Genomic DNA, 21,873 nt, shown 5'->3' with positions numbered 1-21,873 from the left:
GAGCTCACAGGAAGGTTTTGTGACTTTTGATATCTGCCGCTTGACTGACAGAGGTCCAGCAGACACCACAGCAGCTCGTTTGGATTTGGAGTCCATCAAGATGTTGGCTGCTCTCTTGGCACGCCGAGGGCTGGTGCAGTTCTATCATTCGGAGGAATAATGCATACATTTTGAGAAGTTAGCTTTGCTAATCTACATTGATTTTGGTCAAGAACCTTTGTACAGTTTTCTTTTAGTCCACATATGCTGGCCAAACAGTGAAAATAAAGGGGCAGTTCTTCGGGCATATGGAACATCTGCATGGCGAATCGGCTTTTCTGAGCCACGCCGTTCACAGACAGCCACCGGAATGTGTAGTCGATGGGGCAACTAAAAGGATGATAGAATCAGTGTTTGAACACTTGTACCATTTGGACTAGATGTTCCATTTCCTCACCCGTCCTTGAGGAAAAGACCCTGAACTTCATCCTGTGGGTCGCTGGTCTCCGTAGCCCAGCAGGACTCTACGTGCAATAAGACGTTAGCAGCAAAAGAGAGATCTGCATCCAAGGCAACCTGAAAGTACAAGGTGTCCTCCGGGTCCATGCTCACAAATTCGCTATAACTTTCGCTAAAGGACTTGTCGCTGAACAGATCCATGGTTAGGCCCAGTTGCAGGGAGCTGTTGAACTCTACCACCGAGTAGGCTTTCAACCTACAGCAAAAACTGGTAAATGCGTGCCTAAAGATGAAGCCCTTTCGGTCCGACACAGCTCACCATTTCAAATCGATGCTAACGTGGGCGTCGCGGATATAATGCAGAGGGTAGACGCACTTCCAGATCACTTTCAAATCCCTCCGAGTGATGGCTTTATCTTTGGTCAGGCTGACTGCGAGTGTGTTTTGGAACTCAATGTGGGTTTCGTTGACCTAGGAAAAGTCCATTCTTGGGCTCCATCTGCAGTTTACTTGAAAACATTCACACTCACCCGTCTTTTTGTCCCACATTCCGTGCCATGTCGCAGAGTGCTGAAGTGGAACAGCATTCCAGTTTCCTCCACTTGGCAGGTGGCGTTATTCAGCACGACATCCACCTTCCCACCGATGTACGCATTCAAGTAGGGTTTGGCAACACCGCCGGTCATCACTTTGTCCAGACACTGACTGAAAATGCCTTTCTCTGTGGAGACACGTGACTTTTATAGGTCAGCGGCAGATAGAAATGATCGGACTTTGTAGAGTTGACTCAACTGGACAGTGACAATGCTTGCTTGCTTCTTTTTAAAGGTCAGATTTAAATTTGGGGCAGATGCCGTGATGACAGATTTTTACATTTTTGTTCTCCCTTTTCCAAGAAGTTGAACACTACAGAAAGAAACATTTGAGATATTTGATGATATTTTAGTACCGTTGCAAACAGGGTAAGAGGGTACGGGCCCTTGCAGCACTGCGCTAACATCATAGTAGCCACTTTTGCACGCGCAGTGATGCGAACCCAGAGTATTGATGCACTGAGAGTTCTGCAGACACACCGGTTGAGTGGATGGCGCACAAAGATCAGGACCTGGAGAAGAAAACAATCCATCAACCACAGGACAATAAACAGATCGTAAACAATTCTGTTTTCTCGTACCTTCCCAGTAAATAATTCCGTCCCTAACTGATATGTAAACATCGTCTTTGGACTCGATATAATCCTTGTAAAATTGAACAGGAAGTGGCATGTAATCGTCTTGGTGGGACGAGTCGAAAAGCATCAATTGAACTTGTGTTTTCTTGGTCTCGATGGCAGGTTCCGCCACCAACGCCTCCACACGAATTGGGGGATGGACTTCACTTAAGACTTCCATTAGCTGGAAAACAAAATTAATATTCAAAAAAGTATTTCCTTCCACTAAAAATCTACAAATATGACTCCTCACCAAGTTCTGGACACTCTCCACCATTATGGTTGTGACTTCGGCCATTTCGTCACCCAGGTCATCGGGAATAGAACCTGGCACAACCATTCTGAGCAGGTAAATTTCTTCAGCTAGAGCCAAAAATGCAGCATTAAGAACCGGTCACCATTAAAGTATGTAACAATTAGGATTAAGACCTCGGTCTTCTTTGATGGAGTCAAGTCCAACACCCCTCGCAAGGAAGCCATAGATTGAATCGTCTACTGTGAAACACAACTCGGTCCGTCCAGACACCCAGCGGTTGTCGCACCTTTCCCACAATTCGAGGACGTACGTTTTCCCGGTTTCTAGTCCTGGCAGTTGCAGCTCTGTCTCAGTCACATTTTCTTTTTGGAGGAGGGGACCGTTCTCCAGGGACAGTTTGTAGAAAAATGACAAGGCGGGGCTTTGCGAGCCAGGAATCCATAAGGCTTTAGAGTCGTTGGTGTGGTAGCGGAGTTCTAACACACCACGGGGTCCTGGAAATCCAGAAAATGCAACACTGGCGAGATATATTTTTGAAAAGCCGTTTCTATTGGGTACCTGTATGTACTGGAAGCAACTCAGTGCTTATCAGCACGCCATCCCCGCACAGCGCTTCCACTCTGGCGCGGTAAAATCGGCAAGGCGTCAGCCCCGTGACTACGTAGTCAGTCGCAAAAGTGGTGCCTTGCAGTACGTCTTCGTGGTAGATGTTGAACTTGGAGATGGATGACATGGGGCTCACCATCCAGCTCAGGGTGTAATTTTCAGGGCCGAACGATGTCTGGCGCAAGGCCCCAATGCTGGAGTGGGCTACATTTGTTACAGGTTAGATGTCCGTCATATGAATGCAACAGGAATTGGATCTTACCGATATTTCCGTCAGTCTCAATCATTCCACTGTAGCGGGTCTCCGTACCCGCCTGACAAACTGTCTGCAGGCCAAACAAAACTCTACTGCATGGCTGCAAACCAGACAAGGTGAACACAAAGTCATCCGCCGTGTGCCATACGGGTACTTCCTTCACAAGATGGTTCGATCCGTTGAGATAGAAGGACGTGAGGAAGAAGAAGGAATAGTAGAGGTTCTCAGGGAAGTCCCAGGTCAAAGTTATACTGCTGCTGTTCAAGGAACTGACTTTAAAGTCTCTGGGAATGACTGGATCTGATGGAAAATAAGACTATATTCTACAGTGCTTTTGCTTTTCGTCTCTCAAACCTAGTACACGTCTTTATCAAGTGGCAAAAAGAGCCAGAATAACACACATTTATAAATAAATTCCCTCATACCCGTCAAAGCTGGGAGGCAAGTTACAAGGAAGTTGGCCTCGGTGTCCACACACACCACATACAAAGTACAGGATTTCAGGGAGGTGACATGATGAGGGTTATCTGTCATTTCCTCCCTTTCCAACATTTGATAGAAGTTTTGGTCAGAGTAATACAGGGTCATCATATGAGCATTGCCGACAGGTGCGGGTTGCCCCTCCAACCAGGATAACAGAAGCGTGGTAGGTGAGCGGGATACCACCTTGACACGAAAGCGCACAGTGTGACCTGGAATTAGAAATTCATCAAAAGTATTTGAGAAAAGGACTTGTTCATTAGTTTGACTAACAAAAATGAAGCTATCAGCGTTTTCACCAAAAGCAAGGAAGAAGTTTTTCTCCTGGTAGAAGAACCATGTGTCATTTTCACAAGGGAACACATCAGTAGGAGTCAGCAAATCTAGGATGCTCTACAAAAGAAGTGTGATTAGGCCATGAAATTGTATTAAAAAACCAAGGGCGTAGGTTTGGTCTCAACATTGGTAGGGACAATATTACCGTATTGCACATAATGCAAACAATGATCCAAATAAGGGACGACCAGCTTGACTTGGTTGTTCCTTGTGGAGGCTGACCTGACTGCAGTAGTTTTGATGGTTAGCAAGTTTAATATTATGCTAACTCTGATGCAGGTCGAACTTTCAGTAGCAAAATGAGTGTTTCCCCCACCTACACAACATTGACGTCTTTTTACATGACTCACAGTGGCTGCTGCTGGCCGAAAAAGAAACTTCTAATATACTTCCTCTCCGTAGGGGGCGGAGGAGGCGGCATGTTGTTGACATGAATCTGTCGGGGTTGTGTGAGTATGTCTGTGTCTTTGTGGCGGGACGGGGGGGCTTCAAGTCATCAACCAACCAAATGTTCGTTTGAGAGGGAAAAAAGTGGACTGGCACATTCTGCAAGTGAAAAGGGATAACTAAGTCTTAACATAATGAAAATAATTCACTTAATAATGGTAGGGTCTATTCTACCCTTACAACACATGGTAAGACAATCTAAATTACCTACCATAATGTTCGGACTATAAGCCGCTACTTTTTCCCCCTCATTTTGAATCCTGCGGCTTATAGTCCAGTGTGGCTTATTTGTTGATTTATTTGGGTTAATAGGTAACACTTTATTTGACAGCGGCGTCATAAGACTGCCATGAGACCATCATAATTATGACATGACATTATCATGGGCATTAACGAATCCTTATGACCAGAGGTGTAGCAAGGGTCCCCGGGGGCCCCAGGCAACAAGCAACATGGGGCCCTTCGAGCGTGTGCAAGTAAGGGGGGCAGTTGAACTTGGAGCTATAGAAGTAAGAGTAGCAACACAAAAATACCACCATCGGATGCGGAGGTATATACCTTTGTGTGAAATCAGTAGTCAGATTGGCCCGACGACCCACCAAATTCAAATTATTCTGTAAAAACCACTGATTGGTGGACTACCGACCGAAATGAGGATTAAATTTGTTAATAAAATTGTTTAGGGTTATTTTAGATGCATATATGTTATATTTTTCTTATAGAGTATTCGACGAGGAATACGATAGACCCATTAATAGACTTTTTTTGAAAAATAACCATTTCTTTAAGTAGTCACATGAATAATGAGGTGGCCTGTGAAAATCAACATAAAATAACCTGGCAAGGACGTTCTAGAGAGTACTTATTGTGTCTTTTAACAATCATGTGGTATTAACAGTCGATTGGATTCTCTTAAACATGAACAATCTCCGTGACATGGCTAGTGCTGATTAGGATTGATAACAGAATCATTCGATAATCTGCCAAATGATTCCATGGTATTGAATCACTCCCTATACTTATTGCTGTGGAAGTGCAGTAAAGCCGCGTGTGCTAAATCTGTTGACCCTCTGGGGGCCCCTACTGGCTGGGGGCCCTAGTCAATTGCCTGGTTTGCCTAATGGGACGCGACGCCTCTGCTAATGACAGATGTCATTAAGTTCATCTGGCAAATTATGTCACTAATTCCATTTATGTCCAGCTCTTTTACAACCATTCAAAAGGGAGATAATTTGCAGTTTATTTAATGCTCATGGCAGTGTAATGTCATAATTATGATGGTGTTACGACAGTCCGATGGTGCCACCTTCAAATAAAGTGTTAATAAATTCCATAATTAGCGATAAATGAAAAAACTAGAACAGTAACTGAAGAAATGATGCGCGCAGAACATGAATTTTGAATTTTTATTTACATCTGTAGTGCTGCAATGCATGCTAGAAGGCATGTTGGATGAGAACAGTGTTGACAGCAGCTGGCAGCAGAGGCTGACTGTGTCCCACAAGAGAACAATGATGGCCAAATGAAGCTTCTTGAAGCAATGAAGCATTGGAGGCAATTGGTTCAAAGCTTCATTTGGTCTTATGATGCCGCTGTCAAAGTGTTACCGGTTGATAACTTTTGGTGTAAATATCCTATAAAACAGTGAGGATAGCTGCGGCTCATAGTCCAGTGTGGCTTATCTATGAACAAATGTCGTTTTTCTGTCAAATTTTGTGGATGGCGACTTATAGTCAGGTGCCCCTTAAAGTGCGAAAATTACATATATATCTGAACTCCTTATATATTGAAATAAGGTTGCGTAAAAGTTGGTGGGGATCATCCTGAAAAGTTGCTAGTGTTATTTCCCTACCGTCCCTATGCAAACCTACGCCCTTGCAAAAAACATTATTCCACTACCTGCGTGGATTTTGTTGGCCGTTCTTGAGGTTTATGACTTCCATTAACTTTGGTTTGCTTAGGATCTTAAACAGAAACATCTTGTTAACTGCCATGGACGGCCAGGATAAGCTTATGATTTGTTTGTTTACCTCGAGAAATTTTAAAAGTCCATGAGTGAAGTTTGCCAGCATAACTCAGGGTCACATTGTTTTCTACTGATAGAGGTACGGTCAAGGAAACCACGTCGTCGTGGTTTGTCCAGAGGTTTTTTAAAGATGTGCCGTTGAGCCACAGGTCGCTATTACTAAGAACGCAAAATAGTATTTTAATCAAAAATGACTGTGACCTTAAAAGTGAAGACACTTGATGAAAACAACCAAATAGAGGCACTTACCTTTCCTGAGGGTTGCCCATCCAACATATTGAGAAAACATCCTCAGTACGTACTGTGAAAGGAAATTAGGATTTCTTTTAAATGTATAAATATGGCACAAAATGTTCAAATGACTCTCCAAATGGTATAATTCCCACCTAATGATATCGCTTGAGCAATCAGAGTTAGATGAACGAGAGGAAAATCAAAGGATTTTCTGGAAATAAATCAAAGTCATTGGCATAAAAACATTCCCAATTGCTGATTCAAGTTTTCTTACATTTTCGTCATGATTCCAGCAAAGTGTGTTTTGTTCAGTAAAAAGTAGGCTTTGCTGGAAATGGACAGCCCATTAATGGGTGACAGGTGTGCGATGACGTCACTGAACGTCACCTGCAAGATAAATAGCCGTCGTTGAGTCACATGCAGAGGGGAAAAAGTGAAAATAAATGTACCTTCATCAAACTAAAACAGCTTTACAAGTGCTTCCTATAATAGCCAGTAGATGTCAGTGTTTATCCAAATGTCTATTTGCAGTTCAACATCGGCCTTCATCATTTTTCTGAATCAGATTTGAAATGAAAAATGTGTTTGCCACTTTGCCAGTCATTTTTTTTCAAGTATTGAACAGGTCCAAGTTGTATTATTGAATAAATACATGTTTTATAAAAGCATATATTTATTATTTTAATGATTCATTGAATCTGAATCTCCAACAAGAAGGATGACCTTTATGAATCCGCTGGAGACAATGTACCATACAACCAAATGACATTAAGCAAAGTAAAGGCGATGTGCACTCAATCAGAGCCCAGAATTACAGTGGACAGGACTACCCGTAACATAGAGAAACTTTTGTCTGCTTCATCTTAACAAGTAATTGGAGTCACAAGCCCTTGGTGAGTTTGAGGCTGCAGTCTTGTTGAGAGCTTTGTCTCATCATGCGTTAAGCCGAGCGCGCTGAAAAATATACGTGTTCGTTGGCAAATATGGGGAGGTGGAGGTCTTTGCTGCTGTTGTGTGCACTTTGTTTGTCGGAGACTACCGGAGAGCCGACAAAAAATGATGATGAGGTCAACCTCGTGAGTTTCCTGAGAGGAATCTATGCCGGACTCTTGCTGAGGGATGACCCGTTGGTCCTCAACACGGATTTTGGGATAAACTCACTTGCTTCGGAAAGATCACAGAGCTTCTCGTCCTCACAAGAAAGTGAAAATGAGGACAAAGCAGTCAAAAAGACCGACATTGGCCCATTGGTGATGACCAAAAACGGGCCAATCAAAGGGATTACGACAGACAAGGCCCATATATTCTACGGGATACCATACGCGGACCCCCCGGTTGGGTCATACCGATGGAAGCCACCTAGACCTGTAAGTCCTTGGAAGGCGGTTTATGATGCCACCTTCCCACGGGCTGCGTGCATGCAGGGTTGCAGAGGACCAATTGCTGCGGAGTGTCCACAAAATGTAAGAAATGTAACCCCGGCAATATTTTTGGGGTTGTGATTTGAATGGAATTGAACATCTCACTTAGGTCAGCGAAGACTGCCTCTATCTGAACATCTTTGCTCCCCGAGATGTGAACTTCAGTTCTCCACTGAGTAATCCGCTTCCGGTGATGGTGTGGATCCACGGCGGCGATTTCATCGCCGGTTCAGCCTCAAAACCGCTGTACGACGGTCGCTTCATGAGCAACTTCACCCACACTATAGTTGTCAACCTGGAGTACAGACTAGGTGAGGACATCTCCCATCTCTTATGTGATTAAACCATTCAAATAATGTGTTTTTGGATACTTGACACCGAACGAGAATATACATAATGAGAATGCGTGTGAAAGTCATTATTTGAAAATGGCTGTAAGTAATTACTCCGCCTGCCTCCAAGGAGGAACACATGAGCGGTGATATGTGAAAGATAATTTAGCAAATGTCTGCCACGCCGGAGTCAATTACCGCATTGCTGATCATGTGACTCTGATGCGAAGGCGCCTTCGGATTCCTCGTGTCCGGTAAAGACGCAAAGATGTCAGCGGTGGGAAATTACGGGATTCTGGACCAGCAAGCGGCGCTTCTTTGGGTCCAACGGAACATTGCGACGTTTGGAGGTGACCCCGGCAAGGCGAGTACACTAAGGAATCGTGGCGACGGTTCCGTCGGTTATCCTTGCTTTGTTCTTGAAGCGCTTCCATTTACCGTTTGACATTGTGTCAGGTAACCCTATTCGGAGAGAGCGCCGGTGCTCAGTCTGTCAGTCTTCACCTGATGATCCAAAGCAGCAAACCTCTGTTCAAGCAAGCAGTTCTACAGAGTTTACCTTTCTCCATCCCTCTCAAAACCAGGTTTGGAAGCAAGACTTTAAGCCGATCTACGTACAGTGGGGCAAATAAGTATTTAGCCAACCACTAATTGTGCAAGTTCTCCCACTTGAAAATATTAGAGAGGCCTGTAATTGTCACAATGGGTAAACCTCAACCATGAGAGACAGAATGTGAAAAAAACCCCTAGAAAATCACATTGTTTGATTTTTAAATAATTTATTTTGCAAATCATGGTGGAAAATAAGTATTTCGTCAATACCAAAAGTTCATCTCAATACTTTGTTATATACCCTTTGTTGGCAATAACGGAGGCCAAACGTTTTCTGTAACCCTTCACAAGCTTTTCACACACTGTTGCTGGTATTTTGGCCCATTCCTCCATGCAGATCTCCTCTAGAGCTATGATGTTTTGGTGCTGTCGTTGGGCAACGCATGACTTTCAACTCCCTCCACAGATTTTCTATGGGGTTGACATCTGGAGACTGGCTAGGCCACTCCAGGACCTTGAAATGCTTCTTACTAAGCCACTCCTTTGTTGCCCTGGCTGTGTATTTGGGATCATTGCCATGCTGAAAGACCCAGCCACGTCTCATCGAAGGAGATTTTCACTCAAAATCTCTCGATACATGGCCCCATTCATTCTTTCCTTTACACAGATCAGTCGTCCTGGTCCCTTTGCAGAAAAACAGCCCCAAAGCATGATGTTTCCACCCCCATGCTTCACAGTGGGAATGGTGGAATTCAATTTTCTTTCTCCTCCAAACACGAGAACCTGTGTTTCTACCAAAAAGTTCTCTTTTGGTTTCATCTGACCATAACACATTCTCCCAGTTCTCTTCTGGATCATGCCAATGCTCTCTAACGAACCGCAGACAGGCCTGGACGTGTACTTTCTTCAGCAGGGGGACACGTCTGGCAGTGCAGGATTTGAGTCCCTGGCGGCGCATTGTGTTACTGATAGTAGCCTTTAGCCACTTTCGGACTGTAGGAACCTGAGTACTTAGTTCCTATAACTACAGGCCTCTCCCGAAGTTTTAGGCTCGATCCTTTGCCAGGTAGTCGTGTTGGCAAATGGACCGATACGAACTGCTGTAACGTTGTAGTCTGCACTAGTGACACATTATTTACTTGCCACACTCACCTCTGGCGAAATAAACCCACGAAAACTAAGCTGAACAGAAAACAACGAAATGGGGACCGTCAGGGACACAGAGGCAATTCTTACATTTTTGAACAACAAGACTGGAAGAGCACACAGATTTAGTACAGGGTAGTCATAGACTTCACTATCAGTTTGAATGGAAACGGGGTACGGGGCCACTCCAAAGGGGGCCCATTTTCAAAAACCAAAGCCGCTAGTGACCTAAAACCAAAATAGACACCTCTCTTAGACATATATGAGTCTCCATGAGCAGCGGCATCAAAAAACAATTTTTTATATAAGTTTAAGAAAAATTAAAATGGCTATAAAATTCTCAGATTTTACGCTACATGCGCAAAAAACACAAAATGAGATAATCACCTATATTTCCAGGATCAATAGCAATATTTAACATATAAGTTTTTGCCTGAATTAGCGACTTAATTTTTTTTTTTAATTCTGTGCAATTTTAGTGCAAAAACCCTAACAGCTAATAAATCACTCAATTTTCAAATTTGTTCCCAATATGGCAGCTTCACGAGACGAGCGAGTATTGAAGCGGCATAGCTGTTGATTTCAGCGAATGACCAAACACCTAAGAAATCAAGTTCAAGGGGCTCCACTGAAAGTCACTACCTCAGGGTAGGAACTAAACTGGTCCTCGGAACTTGAGTTCCCTAATCCTACATGTGCAAACACGAAAAATGATGTCATCATCCCCCAAAATGTTCTAGGAACTGCGGATAGTTCCTACAGTGCGAAAGTGGTTTTCGTTACTGTAGTCCCAGCTCTCTGTAGGTCATTCACTAGGTCCACCTTTGTCGTCCTGGGATTTTTGCTCACCGTTCTTGTTATCATTTTGACGCCACTGGGTGAGGAGGGAGTTGAAAGTCCCTGTTGCCCAACGACAGCCCCAAAACATCACTGCTCTAAAGGAGATCTGCATGGAGGAATGGGCCAAAATACCAGCAACATGGTGTGAAAAGCTTGTGAAGAGTTACAGAAAACATTTAGCCTCCGTTATTGCCAACAAAGGGTACATAACAAAGTACAGTGATACCTCAGCTCACGAACATAATTGGTTCCCAGAAAGTGTGTGTAAGGCGAAAAGTTCGTCTTCCGAACATTTATTTCCCATAAGAAACCATTAAAATGAGAATAAGCCGTTCCCAAGTCCCCATAAAACATAATTTTCTACTAAATAAGCCTTAAAACTACACAAAAATATACCTTATTTTCTTTAATGTCTTCTTAGGCTTAACACTAGCCTGAGGTGGGGTCTTTTTCGGTCCCATAATAGCAAAAGTACACTCAATATGGTCCAAAATATCTATCAAACTCAAACCACGTCCGCACTCAAAGAAAGGGAGGGGACGAACTGGGACGCCGTGAGCGTGCGTCAGCTTCTCGTGGCGCTGTTCGACCGCGTGGTTTGGTTCGTCCGCCGAAAACTAGTTCGTCAGCAGAGACTATATGCTCGTGAATTTAATGTTCTTGAGGCGAAAAGTTTGTGAGCTTAAGCGTTCGTGAGCTGAGGTATCACTGTATTGAGATGAACTTTTGGTATTGACCAAATACTTATTTTCCACCATGATTTGCAAATAAATTCTTTAAAAATCAAACAATGTGATTTTCTGTTTTTTTCCCCACATTCTGTCTCTAATGGTTGAGGTTTACTCATGTTGACACTTACAGGCCTCTCTAATATTTTCAAGTGGGAGAACTTGCACAACTAGTGGTTGACTAAATACTTATTTGCCCCACTGTAGTAGCCATCGCTCACTCGCTTTATCCCTCAGACACGACGCCCTGAAGCTCGGAAAGGAATTTGCAAAAAAGACCAACTGCTCCGTCGGCGACATCGTCTGCCTGCTGTCGCTCACGCCGCAGGCCGTCCTGGAAGCGCAGATGAAAACAAGTAGGACGATGAACAACAACGGCACCCGGTTTGCAAACTCGGTTGTTACATAAGCGGCGAGCTGGCCAGTTTATGATGAAAAGCGAGTTTTATCTTGAGTTACGGCATCCCGCGAAGCAAAATAACTCATGAGGAGAGGAACCTTGAAAGCAGCAGTTAGGCTTTACTGCTAAAGTATATCTTTCTGAGGTGTGATAGCCCTGAAACTCCAAAAATACAAAACAAACTGAGATTTATCAGAACTGCCTTTCCGTGTCTGACCTTTGGAAAGTTTGGGGTCAGCTTTCTTCAGCTAGGACTTTGGCAATAACTGGCATTTCTGTGATCTCAGGTTCCAAGCTCGTAAACCCATTCAGATTCCTGGAGGTCTTCGAAACATGGGGTCCCTTCATTGATGGTGAGCTCATCAAGGAGCAGGCGGTCACCGCTTTCCAGAAAGGCCACTGGCACGCGGAAAAACCGGTATTGCTAGGTAAAAAACACACTGTGGGACTCCCAATTTCCCTCGCTTCCCGTAACCACCCTATCCATTTTTCTTCTGCCTTGAAGGTACAACCTCAGAGGAAGGTGTGATCTTTGTGTATGGCGTTTTTAGCAAGCCGGTGTCCGCCTTGGAGTCCATCATGTACGTCACGGCGATCTTCAAACAACACAGCCTGAGGATTTTGCACAAGTATCTGCCTCTCTACAGAGACTCTGATCGGAGAAATATGTTGGCTCAGGTGAGAAAAGGACATGCTGCCGCACAAACCTGAATACTTGTGAAAATGGGTTACGACATGAATGCAACAATAGTTGCTGTAAACATAAAAATCATCTTTCGGTGTCAAGAGAATGTGTTATGCTGCCGATGGAGATAGAATAGTGCCAAAAGAAGTGAGGCTGTAAAATGAAAATTATCCCTGTAAAATGACCAATTTTAACTAAAAAACACTTGTATTTCCAAATTTTGCGTTGTAAAATAAACATGAAAAAAACTCGAAGGAATAAATTGTTCTACAAGTTGTTTTTTTCTGTTTGTAAGTTGTTTTTTTGTTCTACAGGTGTTTTTTCTTCACTACGGGTTAAAAATTACCAATTACAAGTGCACAAGTTTTGTCACATTCTTGTCGAGTTTTATGAGCCAAAAAAGATACTCGTAACCTAGTTTTAAAATTTAAAAAAAATACCTGTAAAATGACTAATTTTAACTTGTAAAACAAAAAAAAAAACTTGTATTTCTAAAATTTTGCGTTGTGAAATAAACATGAAAAAAACAATGTAAAAAAAAAATTTCTACTAGTGGTTTTTTTTTCCGTTTACAACTGATTTTTTTGTTCTTCGGGTGTTTTTTCTTTGCTGCAGGTTAAAAACCACCAATTACAACCTCACGAGTTTTGTCTCCCCCTTGTCGCGTTTTCAGAGACAAAAGTCACTTCTGACCACAGACGAAAAAAACTACTTGTACATCAAAATAATCTGTTGTAAAACACAAACACAAAAATATCATTCCAAGTCGTGGTTAAAAAAAGACGTTAAGAACACAATCTAGTGAATAGTTCTTCGGATGTTTTTTCTTTAACCCTTGTGCCGAATATTACATTATATGTAATTTTTTGATGGTTTTTGTTTTTACATCAAAGAGAAAGCATAGGGAAAAAAAACACTACGAATGTTAAATATTTCCTAGGTTCTTAAAACAGGCAGACGTTCCAAATGCAACTTTGCCCTCATTTCTAAACCTTTGCATTAAGTAGCCAAAGAACTTGAATGCACGTGACTCGAAATTACAAAATATGTAACCAATGACTACCATTATAATGAATAAATTTTGATTTACTGTACACCTGACATATTTTATTGCAATTTTCGTGATTTTCGTATCAATCCTTTCAACGACGGTCAAATGACGTGAGACGGATATAGAGTGTATTTACACCCCTAACCCTGCAGGTGGCGCAAGAGACCACTAAATGATTTTGCATGCAAACTCCATACTGTTTAAAACAGACGTGTCCAAAGTCCAGGCCGGGGGCCAAATGCGGCCCGTGGTCAAATTTCATCCGGCCCCCAGCCTCTGTCCTAAAATCAATAACGTCTGGCCCGCACACAGACTTAATAAATTGGTCAGCAGTACTGCTACCAGCATATGAAGTAGCTTACATACTAAATGCTGCTCCTCATTTACCCACTAAAAGACAGCAGCACTCGAAGCTACATTACCCCATGTGACCCTTTACTCCCAATTTTCTAAAATGATGACAAGCAACAACAAAAAAAAGAAAGTTGACTGTGACGGCCGACGCTTCAAGGATAGGTGGAATTTGGACTATTTCTTCACAAAAATACGCAACAACTGTGTCCGCCTCATTTGCGAAGAGACAGTCACTGTTTTTAAAGAGTTCAATGTGAGGCGATATTACCAAACAAGACACGCTGACATGTGTGACAAGATTACAGGGAAGATACTGTACATTGTGAGAAATTGAAGCAACTTGAAGCTAGTTTATTTCACAAGTATTTCACAAGAGCCCGAGAGTCGAAAGAGAACGCCACAAAGGCTAGTTGTGAGATTGTTGAAATTATTAATTAAAAAAGATAATAAAGCAAATGTGACGCACAGAATGGCTTGCTAAAATTTGCTTAAATATATTGTTCTTAGGGCTGTCAAACGATTAAAATTTTTAATCGAGTTAATCACAGCTTAAAAATTAATTAATCGTAATTAATCGCAATTCAAACATTCAACATTCAAACATAAAATATGCCATATTTTTCTGTAAATAATTGTTGGAATGGAAAGATAAGACACAAGACGGATATATACATTCAACATACTGTACATAAATACTGTATTTGTTTATGATAACAGTAAATCAACAAGATGGCATTAACATTATTAACATTCTCTTAAAGCGATCCATGGATAGAAAGACTTGTAGTTCTTAAAAGATAAATGTTAGTACAAGTTATAGAAATTTTATATGAAAACCCCTCTTAATGTTTTCGTTTTAATAAAGTTTGTAAAATTTTCAATCAAAAAATAAACTAGTAGCTCGCCATTGTTGATGTCAATAATAATTATGGTGCTGAAGCCTAAAACCCATAAAATCAGTTGCACCCAAGCGCCAGCAGAGGGCGGAAAAACACCAAAAAACACAAGTAACAAGTGGAAATGACACTTTGTTGTCATTTTAATCTGTTTGAGTGGGGCATGTGCGTTAAATGCATCAAATATTTTAACGTGATTAATTTTTTAAAAAATTAATTAACGCCCGTTAACGCGTTAATTTTGACAGGCCTAATTGTTCTACGTAACAAACGTCAGCCAAGGTCGGCCCCCCACATTTTTACGACACCAAATCTGGCCCCCTTTGCAAAAAGTTTGGACACCCCTGGTTTAAAAGGTGGATTTTCCGCTACTTTTGGTATTGCCATTCTTGCTGATGGTTGCTCACACCTGGTCGTGAAGAACTATTCACTAGATTGTGTTCTTAACGTCTTTTTTTGACCACGACTTGGAATGATATTTTTGAGTTTGTGTTTTACAACAGATTATTTCGATGTACAAGTAGTTTTTTTCGTCTGTGGTTACAAGTGACTTTTGTCTCTGAAAACGTGAAAAGGGGGAGACAAAACTCGTGAGGTTGTAATTGGTGGTTTTTAACCTGTAGCAAAGAAAAAACACCCGTAGGAAAAAAATATCAGTTGTAAACGAAAAAAAAAAACACTTGTAGAATTTATTTTATTTTTTTTACATTGTTTTTTTCATGTTTATTTCACAACGCAAAATTTGGAAATACAAGTTGTTTTTTTTGTTTTACAAGTTAAAATTAGCCATTTTACAGGTATTTTTAAAATGTTAAAACTCGGTTACGAGTATTTTTTTTGGCTCATAAAACTCGACAAGAATGTGACAAAACTTGTGCACTTGTAATTGGTCATTTTTAACCTGTAGTGAAGAAAAAACACCTATAGAACAACAAAAAAAGACTTGCAAACAGAAAAAAACAACTTGTAGAATAATTTATTCCTTCGAGTTGTTTTTCATATTTATTTTACAACGCAAAATTTGGAAATGCAAGTGTTTTTTAGTTAAAATTAGTCATTTTACAGGGATAATTTTCATTTTACAACCTCACTTCTTTTGGCATTATTCTATCTCCATACTGCCTTCTAGTGGTCTGAATGACACACAAAATAGAAAGCTGGCAGTGATCCTAGCTCAAATGGATTGGACGTCGATCGCCGTCAATGGCTTTGAAACACGCTCATTTTGAACAAAACGCAGCTCACTAACAACCAAAGGGAGTTCTGCTGGCTCGTGTTCTTCAAATTAACTTTAGACTCAAGCCTCATTGCTTGCGTTTCACATTATTGTGCAATTATTTGTAATGTTATGTCGGCTTTTGTGCACAAGCGTGGAGCTGCTCTACGGTCACGTGGAAGGCAAATGCGAAGTGAGGGAATTACAAAGATGGAGTATAATGGAGGAAGGCATCACATGGTTTCTGTTTTATGGGCCAAATGCAAGTTTGGGACATAAACTCGTTCTCTTGTTGTTTTTATGCTAAAAGTGAGAGACGCTGATTACATTCAAACTGTTTAGGTTGGGGTGCACTTTATTGGCTTATTAATAATGATACTTTTGCACAAGTGAGGGCAAAGAAATGAAAAGGGAAAAAATCCGACACTGTGCTTTGGGTAAAGGAAAGCGAGGCAAGCGCTCAAATGAATAATATGGCTTCAATCTGAGCTAGGCAATGAGTGCGAATGGCTTCAAAAACTCAAAGTGACTTGAAAGCTCTGCTGCGGGATGATTTTAATTAAACAGAAGAGACAATAACGTATGCAAATGTGAATTTCCTAGCTTGTAGAGAAGCGGACTGAGGCCAAGTAGTGTGTAAATAAGTCTCTTCATTTTTACTGGGTGCCAATTTTGGTTTGAATTTAGCGTTTTTATCAGAATAGTAGTAGAGTAAGGGTGTAGTGAATAGATGCCTCTTAAGCACGTGCAACCCAGACATCAATAAGCTCCCTTTAGCGCTTGGACAGATGGGTGCTCATGCGTGGATCAATGTCTGGTGTTGCTCGTAGCTCTTTGATTTGTGATTCATTCTGGAAAAAGGTCACACAACTGCTCAAAATTATGGGTATTTATTCTACAGTGTTGCTAGTGAATGATATGTTTCAGTGGCACTAGCAGCGATAGACGTCCAATCCAAATGGGCTCAGAGATGTGAGTAGTCCAAATGGATTGGACGTCTATCGTCAATAATGACCGTGGAAATTTAACTCCTGATTTACTTCTGCCTCCTGTTTATTTTGCATGTAATTTTACTTCCAACCAGTATTTCGCAGCAAACGTTTTTTGCTTCACTTGACGAAAAACAATTTTTTGGTTTACATAGACTATCTTTGCATGAATTTGAAAACGACATATTATGAGCGCTCACTTGTTAACCATGCTAAAATCGGACCATTTGATCCACATAGCATTCAAGTCAATATTGTCTACTTTGAAATAACTATAGATTGGTAAATTTTCAACCGATTTTCAGACACCTTGTTTTGTTATGAACCTCAGAGAGTCTTATGGAGCCCCTAAGGGGACATCGAGCGAAATAAAATACACTTAAACAATCTGGTGCACACCAAATAGTATGAGGTGTGCACTAGAAACAACTTGGTGCGCACCAGAAAATAGAAACTATCTGGTGTACACGTCTCGTGCGCAACAGATAATATGTGGTGCACACTAGAAACAATTTGGTGCGCACCTGATAGTATGTGGTGTGCACTAGAAACAACTTGGTGCGCACCAAAAACTAGAAACTATTTGGTGTACATGAGAAACAGTCTGGTGCGCAACAGATAGTATGTGGTGCACACGAGAAACAGTCTGGTGTACACCAGATAGTATGTGGTTCACACAAGAAACAATGTGGTGCGCACGAGGAACAATCTGGAGCGCACCAGATAGTATGTGGTGCACACTAGAAACAATTTGGTACGCACGAGAAACAATCTGGTGCGCACCAGATAGTATGTGGTTCACACTAGAAACAATTTGGTGCGCACCTGATAGTATGTGGTGTGCACCAGAAACAACTTGGTGCGCACCAGAAAGTAGAAACTATCTGGTGTACACGAGAAACAGTCTGGTGGACACCAGATAGTATGTGGTGCACACTAGAAACAACTTGGTGCGCACCTGATTGTTTGTGGTGTGCACTAGAAACTATCTGGTGCGCACCAGATAGTATGTGGTTCACACTAAAAACAATCTGGTGTGCACCTGATAGTATGTGCTGCGCACTCGAAACAATTTGGTGTGCACCAAAAACTAGAAACTATCTGGTGTGCATGACAAACTATCTGGTGCACACCAGATAGTATGTGATGCACACTAGAAACAATCTGGTGCACACTAGAAACAATCTGGTGCACACAAGAAACAATCTGGTGCGCACCAGATAGTATGGGATGCACACTAGAAACAATTTGGTGCACAGCTGATAGTGTATGGAGTACACTAGAAACTATCTGGTGCGCACCAAATAGTATGTGATACGCACTAGACACTATCTGGTGCGCACCAGATAGTATGTGATACGCACAAGAAACAGTCTGGTGCGCACCAGATAGTATATGGAGTATACTAGAAACTAGGGTTGTTCCAATCATGTTTTTTTGCTCCCGATCCGATCGTTTTAGTTTGAGTATCTGCCGATCCCGATATTTCCCGATTCGATTGCTTTTTTTTTTTTTTTTGCTACCGATTCAATTCCAATCATTCCCGATCATTTTTCCCGATCATATACATTTTGGCAATGCATTAAGAAAAAAATGAATAAAACTCGGACGAATATATACATTCAACACACAGTACATAAGTACTGTATTTGTTTATTATGACAATAAATCCTCAAGATGGCATTTACATTATTAACATTCTTTCTGTGAGAGGGATGCACGGATAGAAAGACTTGTATTTCTTAAAGGATAAATGTGACTTTGTGTATTGTGACTAAATATTGCCATCGAGGTTATTTGTTGAGCTTTCAGTAAATGATACTGTAGCCATTTAACTGTTCTGCCCAAATGCATGATGGGAAGTGCAACCATGACTGTGCGTAGTGGTACCAATTGATATATCTTCTCTGCGTTGGGAAATAACATAAGGTGTTAAGAAAAAGATCGACTACTATCTTTCTTCCCCACATTGCGTCCCACGATATTTCCAATCGTTGGGAGAGGCATTATAAAGCGTTAGCCAATAAAAAAAAGTCTCCAAAGGCTGCCAAAATTCACTCTACTCATTTTATACCGCCTTTTAGCTCTATTTATAGGTATAACGGTGCCATTAAAGATTGAACGCGACAATGCGTGAGTGGGTCGTGCAGCGCATGCGTTAATTGCGTCAAATATTTTGACATGATATATTTTTTAAAAATTAATTACCGCCGTTAACGCGATAAATTTGATAACCCTACTTTAAGCCTAAACTAAAGACTCTGGATGAGTGTAACACATTATGTCTGTAACGTTACATACAATTAGAAAACGATTCAATTAAAAAATATACAATATAAATATTCAAAAAAGGCATGTCCGATATTTTTTTGCCGATTCCGATACTTTAAAAATGACGTGATCGGACCCGATCGATCGATCGGGACATCTCTACTAGAAACTATCTGGTGTGCACCGGATAGTATGTGATACGCACCAGATAGTATGTGATGCACACTAGAAACAATCTGGTGCGCACTATAAACTATCTGGGGAGAACCAGATAGTATGTGGTGCGCAGTATAAACTATCTGGTGTGCACCAGAAACAATCTGATCTTATCGTGATGACGTGCAAGTAATGCAGAAATATCTTTATAGGTTAGGCCAAGATTGAAGTAAAGCTCAACTATCAGATTGTGTCTAAAGCACACCCTTATTATTATAGGCTTTTATTGGAGTAAATCACTAGTTTTGTCCGTCTTAAGACATCTAGCTTTATATATGATATCTCTGGATTACATTCCGGAGTGCAATTTAGACGCTTCTGGTATTTCTGCCTCCCTCTGCGGTGTCAATGAGAGTGCAAGGTGTCTGCGTCAGAGATGACGGCGAGGTGAAGAGGTGATGCTCCGGCTCGCGTTTAGTATTCACTGCCAGTTGGGCCGCAGCTGGAATACACTCACACATGCGCGCACACTTACATGTCATCATAAAGGCCACTTCTCCGGAGGATTTGGGGGGGCATAAATGTCAGCCAGTTCGCCAGAAAGGAAGTGGATGTGGAGCTCAGCATTTCTTTGCCTGAAAGCACAGTGGAATTGGATCAGCAAATTTAGCATGTAGAGCACAGGTTTGGAGGAGGTTGAAGAAAATATTGTGTAAATGTTTTGACAGGAACGCTTATCTTTGAGGGTTGTGTTGCATAACTGCATGCCGAGACTTAGTGTTGAGGCCGACTACAGGCTGTTTTGCTCTCAAGTAAGAACATGTGGAGATAAGTGGATCTGTAGGTGTGTGATTGCACGCCAGCGTGGGTGCAAGTTTATTATTTTTTTCTTTTCCTTTTTAGCTGTAAAGCGAAAAAATAGCTCCTGATGCACTGCCGGCATTTTGGATTTTGGTGAAGTGCAGCTAGAATCACCAAAATATACAGTTGTAGAACTGGTGCTGCAACACAAAAAGAAGGAAATAATACAAGAGCTACGGTTTTCAATTGAACCATATTTGTGTTGTTCTTTCCTCGCTTTAGATAGTCACAGATTTTGTCTTCCTGTGTCCATCACGGAGGTCAGCGCGTGCCGCCACAGAAGCTGGCAGCAAAACGTGGATGTACGTCTTTGACCACGTGACCTCAGACCCCCGCGTCTGGTCCGGTCTGACCTTCTGCTATCGACACGTCTGTCACGGCGCCGAGTTGCCGTTCGTTTTCGACTCGGCCCCCGTGGCCGGCTTCGCCCTGACGCCCGCCGAGAAGCTGCTGTCCAATCGCGTGCTGTGTCACTGGGGCGCTTTCGCCCACACGGGCGACCCGTCCTCAAGGTTCCGTCAGACGACCTTTTGCCGGGAGCAACGCCTGCCCGTGTGGCCTCGCTATTCGGACACGAGCGGATGGCTGGTCATGAACTTGACAGTGCGTTCGCACGCGCAAGTGGGGACCAGGAACCACGTGTGCGATTTCTGGGACCATCTGGGTATTTACTAAGACTGGAAAGTTTTGCTCGGTGTAAATCAGAAAAACTTATTCTTGTCCAGAACATTCCTGAAGTTCCTGGAAGTGGATAAAGTCATAGTGCTAGCGGGCTCTCCCTAGTGGTATAAACAAAGAATTTTTGAATTAAATGCAAATGAAATGTACAACATGATTTGTTTTCAAAAATACAAATAAATGCACTGAAAATTGATTTCCCACAACAGCCCTCTTGTAATTATATTGAATTCCAATTGTCCCAATATTCACAGTGGTATGAAAAAGTATCTGAACCTTTTGGAATTTCTCACATTTCTGCATAAAATCACCATCAAGTGTGATCTGATCGTTGTCAAAATCACACAGATGTAAAAACAGTGTCTGCTTTAATTAACTTTTAAATGTTTTTTTTTTTTTTCATATTTTAATGACACTTTTATTTAACATCTTAAGTGGTATGAAAAAGTATCTGAACCTTTTGGAATTTCTCACATTTCTGCATAAAATCACCATCAAGTGTGATCTGATCGTTGTCAAAATCACACAGATGTAAAAACAGTGTCTGCTTTAATTAACTTTTAAATGTCTGTTTTTTTTTCATATTTTAATGACACTTTTATTTAACATCTTAAGTGGTATGAAAAAGTGTCTGAACCTTTTGGAATTCCTCACAAAAATTCTGCATAAAATCACCGTCAAATGTGATCTGATCTTTGTCAAAATCACACAGATAAAAATACAGTGCATGCTTTAACTAAAAACAACCATACATTTATAGGTTTTCATGTTTTAATGAGGATAATATGCAAACAATGACAGAAGGGGAAAAAATAAGTAAGTGAACCCTCTACTTAAGGAGACCTAAAGAGCAATTGAAACCAATTTTTACCAAACAATTTAAGTGAGGCGCGTGCTCAATCACTGATGAGTGGTTTAAAGCTGCCCTGCCCAGTATAAAACACACACCTGGTAAGAATTGTCTTGATGAGAAGCATTGTCTGATGTGCATCATGACTCAGTCCAAAG

The 21,873-nt window shown here is 41.5% G+C and overlaps 2 protein-coding genes across 5 annotated transcripts in view; one reads left to right on the top strand and one right to left on the bottom strand.

Annotated features, from left to right (window-relative positions):
• Positions 1-21,873, bottom strand: part of LOC130928002 (uromodulin-like 1) — an 85,736-nt gene that overhangs the window by 230 nt on the left and 63,633 nt on the right. For 3 of the 4 annotated variants that reach the window (XM_057854168.1, XM_057854167.1, XM_057854169.1), the window contains 19 exons: positions 19,862-19,961; positions 6,564-6,676; positions 6,442-6,500; positions 6,305-6,356; positions 6,060-6,214; positions 5,929-5,993; positions 3,546-3,639; positions 3,192-3,458; positions 2,773-3,066; positions 2,463-2,714; positions 2,078-2,398; positions 1,902-2,011; positions 1,613-1,832; positions 1,388-1,543; positions 969-1,159; positions 758-909; positions 437-694; positions 216-369; positions 9-141 (listed from right to left, as the gene is read on the bottom strand). In XM_057854168.1, the coding sequence (XP_057710151.1) occupies positions 9-141; positions 216-369; positions 437-694; positions 758-909; positions 969-1,159; positions 1,388-1,543; positions 1,613-1,832; positions 1,902-2,011; positions 2,078-2,398; positions 2,463-2,714; positions 2,773-3,066; positions 3,192-3,458; positions 3,546-3,639; positions 5,929-5,993; positions 6,060-6,214; positions 6,305-6,356; positions 6,442-6,500; positions 6,564-6,574 (2,944 nt within the window). In that variant the 5' untranslated portion in view covers positions 6,575-6,676; positions 19,862-19,961. Of the gene's footprint in view, positions 1-8; positions 142-215; positions 370-436; positions 695-757; positions 910-968; positions 1,160-1,387; positions 1,544-1,612; positions 1,833-1,901; positions 2,012-2,077; positions 2,399-2,462; positions 2,715-2,772; positions 3,067-3,191; positions 3,459-3,545; positions 3,640-5,928; positions 5,994-6,059; positions 6,215-6,304; positions 6,357-6,441; positions 6,501-6,563; positions 6,901-19,861; positions 19,962-21,873 lie in introns of those variants that run through there. The other variant, XM_057854170.1, reaches the window with a different exon arrangement.
• On the top strand, positions 37-21,216 carry LOC130928003 (cAMP-regulated D2 protein). Its single transcript, XM_057854171.1, has 8 exons — positions 37-7,752; positions 7,820-8,021; positions 8,273-8,406; positions 8,499-8,626; positions 11,546-11,664; positions 11,996-12,136; positions 12,214-12,386; positions 20,410-21,216. Exons 1-8 carry the CDS (start codon positions 7,273-7,275, stop codon positions 20,860-20,862), a joined length of 1,830 nt encoding a protein of 609 aa, XP_057710154.1. The 5' UTR covers positions 37-7,272; the 3' UTR covers positions 20,863-21,216.

The sequence above is a fragment of the Corythoichthys intestinalis genome, chromosome 13 (assembly GCF_030265065.1).
Source record: "Corythoichthys intestinalis isolate RoL2023-P3 chromosome 13, ASM3026506v1, whole genome shotgun sequence".
Classification (NCBI taxonomy): domain Eukaryota; kingdom Metazoa; phylum Chordata; class Actinopteri; order Syngnathiformes; family Syngnathidae; genus Corythoichthys; species Corythoichthys intestinalis.
The sequence above is the reverse complement of the archived record's forward strand: the minus strand, read 5'-3'. Positions and strand labels throughout refer to the sequence as shown.

Excerpts from the sequence above, each read along its gene's own strand:
- LOC130928003 (XM_057854171.1), top strand. The coding sequence starts at position 7,273 with ATGGGGAGGTGGAGGTCTTTGCTGCTGTTGTGTGCACTTTGTTTGTCG. Across the intron at positions 7,753-7,819 it reads CTGCGGAGTGTCCACAAAAT|GTCAGCGAAGACTGCCTCTA; the intron begins GTAAGAAATGTA and ends CATCTCACTTAG. Across the intron at positions 11,665-11,995 it reads GGAAGCGCAGATGAAAACAA|GTTCCAAGCTCGTAAACCCA; the intron begins GTAGGACGATGA and ends CTGTGATCTCAG.